At 48.9% G+C, this 6048-nt stretch overlaps 1 protein-coding gene across 1 annotated transcript in view; it reads right to left on the bottom strand.

Moving 5' to 3' along the window:
• Positions 1–6048, bottom strand: part of CHGA (chromogranin A) — a gene marked incomplete at its 5' end in the record, with an annotated part of 21597 nt that overhangs the window by 14472 nt on the left and 1077 nt on the right. Inside the window, 2 exons of the mRNA XM_015427156.1 lie at positions 1045–1578; positions 2866–2964. Of these exons, the coding sequence (XP_015282642.1) occupies positions 1045–1578; positions 2866–2964 (633 nt within the window). The remainder of the gene's footprint in view (positions 1–1044; positions 1579–2865; positions 2965–6048) is intronic.

The raw sequence follows: 6048 nt of genomic DNA, 5'->3' as shown, positions 1-6048 counted from the left end.
CCCGTTCACTCCCCCCCCAGTCTCTCTCTCTCTCCCCCGTCAAAGCTTGGCCTCGCCGGGCTGTCTCTCCCCCCTCACCAGTCTCTCTTCCCCCTCCCCCCACTCTCTCTCTCTCTCTCTCTCTTTTTCCCCGTGTACCGAGGCCCGCGCGGCTTACATCCGCCGGGCCTCGGCAGTCTCTCTTCCCCTCCCCGACTTTCTTCCCCCTCCTCACTTGGCGGCGGGGTGTCTCTCGGAGCGGCTGTTTCCCCCCCCTTCCGGCTCCGAATCGAGGCTGCCTCGGGCCTCGCTGTTTCCCCGGCCGCCTGCCTGTCCGCCCGGCCTCCTCCAGGTGGCTGTGGCAAGGTCGGCTAAAGAGCGTTCGTGCGCATGCGCACGAACACTCTGGCACTTTCGGGGGGATTTAAACATCCCCCCGATATTTTTTTTTAGTTTTTAGATTTTTGTGCACCCCTGGGGACTGCCCCAGGAGTGCACAGACCTCCCCCTGCCCCCCAAGTGCCCCCGAAGTGCGGATATAGCGATCCGCACGGAGGGGGCAACTTGGCTATTAGATATAGTGATAACAAGAGCCCTGCTGGATCAGGCCAGTGAGGGTCCATCTAGTCCAGCATCCTGTCTCACACAGTGGCCAACCAAGGTCCTCTGGAGGGCCAACAACAGACCATAGAGGCCCTGGCCAAGGTCTTCTCCTGATATTGCCTCTTTTAGAAGCTTAAGTAAAATGGATAACGTGCCCCATAAAACTCAGACTGACATTAATGTTGGTAAGCACATAACTCACCAGAGGACAAATCACGCATGAACATGCATGAAGCTGCCTTATGCTGAACCAGACCCTCGGTCCGTCAGAGTTAGTATTGTCTGCTCAGACTGGCAGCAGCTATCCAGGGTCTCAAGCTGAAGTCTTTCACGTCACCTCCTACCTGATCCTTTTAACTGGAGTTGCTGGGGGTTGAACCTGGGACCTTCTGTATGCCAAGCAGATGCCCTACCACTGAGCCCCGGCCCCTCCCTAAAGCAAGGGGCTTGGGCATAACCTACCAATCTCCTTTTGATCACCCTCATCCTCCGAATTAGTAGCACGTTCCTCTTCAGAGGTCCCTCTCTCTTCTCCTTCTTCTCCTTCCTCCTCCACCTCCTCTTCCTCCTCCTCTTCATCTTCAGCATGGTCTTGGATAGGGTCCTCTACTTCTTCATGGCTCTCCTCTTGACTGTTCTTAGAAATACGCTCCTTCTGCTCAAGCTCATCTGCTTCCTCTCTCCCTGCAGGTTCTTCACCCTCCTGGTGTCCCTGCTCATGTATCCCATTGCCTCCAAGGTCATCATGGATACGATTGTCAACTGCGTCATCCCAAGGCAATTCTTCAGTCTCACCAACTTCATTGCTTTCAAAACCTGCAACATTTTCCTTTCCCTCTTCAGGATCAACTTCTCGAGCCCTCGTCTCTCTCTCTTCCAAGCTGTTGCTCTCATCCTCTTTTGAAACATCCCTTTCCGTGTCCATCAGACCTCTCTCTTTCTCTAGCTCAGCAAAAGAGGTGGTGGGCTCTTCATTAGGGATCCCCTCTGATAGATCTGCAAGTCAAATTTATTTTAAAAAGCAGAAAATTACTCAATGTGCAAAGGCTGAATTCTCACTGCAAACTATCCTAGTGCCATGTCATAAAATGACCAAACCACTATTTACAATTCTCTGCCGCTGTGAGGCGGGCGGGGTTTTGTAGAACTCTAGCTCAGAGAATTGTCTAATACTGAAACATATTGATTTTCTCTTTCAGAAATCAGAGCATAGATGTGTTGTATTTATTTAGAGGTTTTTGCATGGCTCCTTTTCTACATTTGGAACAAGTTGAAAATATCACATGGCAATCCTAAACAGAGTTACACCCTTCTGGGCTCATTGACTTCAATAGACTTGAAGTGGTACACATAAATAAAACAATAGGATCAAGAGTAGGCAAATAAGATTATGGGAGACCAGGGGGAGGCCAGGGACACGGGAGGCAGCCAGCAGCAGTGGCAAGATTTTACTACCGGGTTTCCCTAGAAATTATATCAAGCCTTTCTAGGGACCACCAAGCCCCAGAAAGCCATTTTTTAATACTTTTCTCCCACTACCATTCAGAGTGGTAGCAGGACACAGGAGCTGGGGTGTGGGAAACCTCCTGCCGCACCAGAGGGCAACCCTAATTGGATATAACCTCTTTCTCTACTGGTGAAAAAAGGAAGGAGAGGTCCCCACTGAAGACCTCAAAAATGCTATGCTGGGGATCTTGGGTCCTGCATGTACAAAATCTATGTGGAATGGAGGTTATAGTGAGGAGGGGAATGGAGTAAGATTGAATGAAAAACCTGGCTCATTCCAAATACACACACGCGCATGCACAAACACACAGACACATACACACTGCTTTGAGCTCTAATAAAAAGTGCTATAGAATATAAAGTAGCATGCTTTATCATTATTGCTTATTTCTAAATCCTCAAAGCACCTGTTCTTCAAAACAGGGAGGTGTGGGGTGATATTCCAAAAGCCTAGGCTACAGCTCTTGGGCTCCAATGGAGCCTAAGCCACAGTGGTGTTTTCAGCCAGTCTGACACGCATTCTTAGGTGATAAAGGAAAGGCAAAGTTGATGGGGGAGGAAAATTTCAGTACTTGCTATTCAGAAAGCTGTCAGTTAATTATGGATGCTTTCCACAGCTGTGAACCAGTGTCAAAGCGACAACAAGGTCACGTAATCATGCTGGTGCAGAAAAGATCTCCAGTGGAGAGCAGGTGTGTGTGTGAGCATACCAAGGCCATTGGAAGTAACACCCACATTTGTGGGACTCTGCCTGGATTTCACATGGGTTAGGCTGACCTCTTTCTGTGTTCTTATTGTTTTGGCTTTCAAGGACTTCTGAAAGCTCATCTTCGAAACCGCTGTTTTTCTTCTGCTGCTCCGTCCTTTCGCTGGCTCCTGTTTCAACACACAGAGGGAAAGCATACTTGACAGATCTTCTCTTTGGAAAACACACACTATTTCAGGATGCTTATTCTCATGGCAATAAGTGTGCCCTGAAACAAAACATTGCCAGTCACCTAAACTAAAAGAATCGAAAAGAACTCTTGGGGGGCGGAAGAGGAAACGAGGTTCTACAATGGACTGTACTCTGCTTTATTTTTACTTATTTACATACTGTATTTATATGCCACTTTTCTCCATTGCTCAAAGGGGTTTACAATAAAAGAAGCAAATGATAATTTCCTCTCTCTCTCTCTCTCTCTCTCTCTCTCTCTCTCTCTCTCTCTCTCCCCCCCCCCCCCCCCCCCCCCCCCCCCCCCAGTATTAGTCCTGATTGCTGAGTGAGTGTTTTAGCCTATGGTTGCCAACCTTCAGGCGGTGGCTGGAGACCACCCAGAATTACAGCTGGTCTCCAAGGGACAGAGATCAGTTCCCCTGGAGAAAATGGCTGGTTTGGAGAGTGAACTCTATGGCACTATACCTTGTTGAGGCCTCCCCATCCACCCCAAGTCCTCCCCTCTCCAGGACACATGTTAGGGTTGCCAGCTGTGGTTTGGGAAATAGCTGGAGATTTTGGGTGTGGAACCTGAGGAAGGTGGGATTGAGGGAGGGCAGGGTCTTCAGTACGATATAATGCCACAGAGTCCACCTTCCAAAGCAGCCATTTTCTCCAGGAGTTCTCTTACTCATGATGAGGTGAAGCTCAGAGCTGCATGTATCACTAGATGACTGCAGCATCAAGTAATGGGTTGTTTGTGTGAATGAACAGTGTGAAGTTTCATAACGCTCCACTGCAGTGCTTTGCAGTGCAGGTCACCAAGTGTATCGAAATCAAATATGGAGAAAATCAAACAACATGTGAACCTCAGAGAACTTCAGTGATTTGGTCAAGTTTGCACTACATACTGGCATGTTTCAGATATAAGGATATGTCACAACTTGACAGCACTTAACACATACACATTTATTAGATATTTATACCCCACTTTCCCCCCACTGGACACCCAAAATGGCTTACATCATTCTCCCCTGCTCCATTTCGTCACCATACAAACAACCCTGTAAGGTAGGGTAGACTGAGAGCCCAAGATCACCCAGAAAGCTTCCATGGCAGAGCTGGGGAATTTGAACCTGGATCTCCCAGATCCTGCTCTGACATTCTTAATGATTACATCACATTGAACAAGCCTGGGAAATCTCCAAGTTTCTGTTCTTCCCTACTTCCTTCCTATGGGCAATGAGATCATTGAAGAATTCTGCTTTTGTAGATAGCCATAGACCCCTATCACACACTTTCTTCCTTGCCAATCAGATCCTCAAATTCCAGTTTGGGCCTGGTTTGAAATCATGTTATGCTAGGAAAAGAGCAAACCATTGGACAGAAAGCCAAACATCCAAGGACTTCACAGAGCAGGACATTCCCACTTTCCCCTCTACCTACAGCCTCCTAGGACACACCCTCTCCTTCAATTTTGTTCTTGTGGGTGGGTGGACACTCACGAACATTAAATGGGGTGTCTGCAGTGAGAGGGAAGAATTCATGGAAATCACACACACACACCCCCGACTTCTTCAAAGAGAACTGCTGTTCCATTAGAGGAACTGTGTGGTTGGATATGTGCTGTTGTGTTTGGTTTGAACACAGTGAAAAACTATGGTAGAAATCAGGGGTCGTTTCGTAGAAAAAGAGCTAGGGGGACTCATTAGCATAACTCATTAGCATATGCCACACCCCCTGACATCACCGGAAGTGTGTCATAAGGCCACACACCCCGCCCCCAACGGTCCCGGCCACTGCCGGCCTTGCAGCTCCACTGCCGAGCCCCATGAGGGGCCCGGCGGTGGACCTGCAAGGCCAGCGGGAGTGCAAGGAAGCCCCGCGAAGGCCCTCCCTGGCCCCAGGCAGGCAGGGGTGGGGAGAGGCAGGGCGGAAGCAACTTACTCTCCCTCTTCTCCTGCCTCCTCCTGGCTGAATGAAGGCCGGAAGCGGGGTGGCCGGAAGCAGGGGGCGGGGCTTTGTCATGTGCCCCGCCACCCGTACCTCACCCGGGGGGAACTGCGATCCCCGTGATCCCCCCCGAAATGACCTCTGGTAGAAATAATTAATTGTGTTCTTATATGTGAGAGGAGCAGGGGTCATTTCCTGCAGGAGCGCACAGGCGCAGAGCTCCAGCAGTAAGGAGCCCAGGGGGCAGGCACATGCAACAAGCCCCGCCCCTGCTCCCAGCAGCCCTCAGTCGGGCCACGAGGAGCAAGAAGCAGCCAGGTAAGTTGCAGAGCCCCCCCCCCCCGGCCTGCCTTCAGGTATAAGCTCTCCCTCCTCTGTGAGGGCAGATCTGAACACACACACCCATAGCTAGCAATCCAAAACAGTCCAGTGGCACCTTTAAGACCAAGTTTTATTCAGGTACAAGCTCTCCTTCCTCTGCGACGACAGATCTACACATCCCCCCCCCCCAATAGCTAGCAATCCAAAACAGTCCAGTGGAGCCTGAGCGGTGGGTGTTGCCTTCTGACACACTTCCCGTGATGTCAGGGGGTGTGGCATATGCAAATAAGTTATGCTAATAAGTTATGCTAATGAGCCCCTGCACCTCTTTTTCTATGAAATGACCCCTGGAGAGGAGCAGATGGGGATGATAAATGTGACAGATTTATGCAACTGAAGCTTTGTCTGGAATAACTTTTCAATTGTTTTAACACCTTATTTTGGAAATGAAATAAAATCCAATGTTAAAGATGTATACAATTTTTAAAAATTGGATTAATATTAATGTTATTTTAAAAAAAAGATTACACTTTGCTAAATTGGTCAGGAAAACTATTTGTTTTAATTATTTCACCCCCACCCCTAGTTTCAATAGAAAAGAGGGTTTTTTTCAGCTGTAATTTTTCTCCCCGTTCAGTTAGGAGGAAATCTAAAGGATTTCACCCTAGGAACCCTCCGTGCCAGGTTTCAGGGGCCAAGAGGAGACTATTGAAATGCTCACTTGCAGAGCGAACACAAAGAGGTATTTGGCAACCCAAGCAAAGCAGAGC

The sequence above is a fragment of the Gekko japonicus genome, unplaced genomic scaffold (assembly GCF_001447785.1).
Source record: "Gekko japonicus isolate JY-2015 unplaced genomic scaffold, Gekko_japonicus_V1.1 scaffold256, whole genome shotgun sequence".
Taxonomy (NCBI): Eukaryota; Metazoa; Chordata; class Lepidosauria; order Squamata; family Gekkonidae; genus Gekko; species Gekko japonicus.
This window is presented reverse-complemented; position numbering and strand designations above follow the sequence as displayed.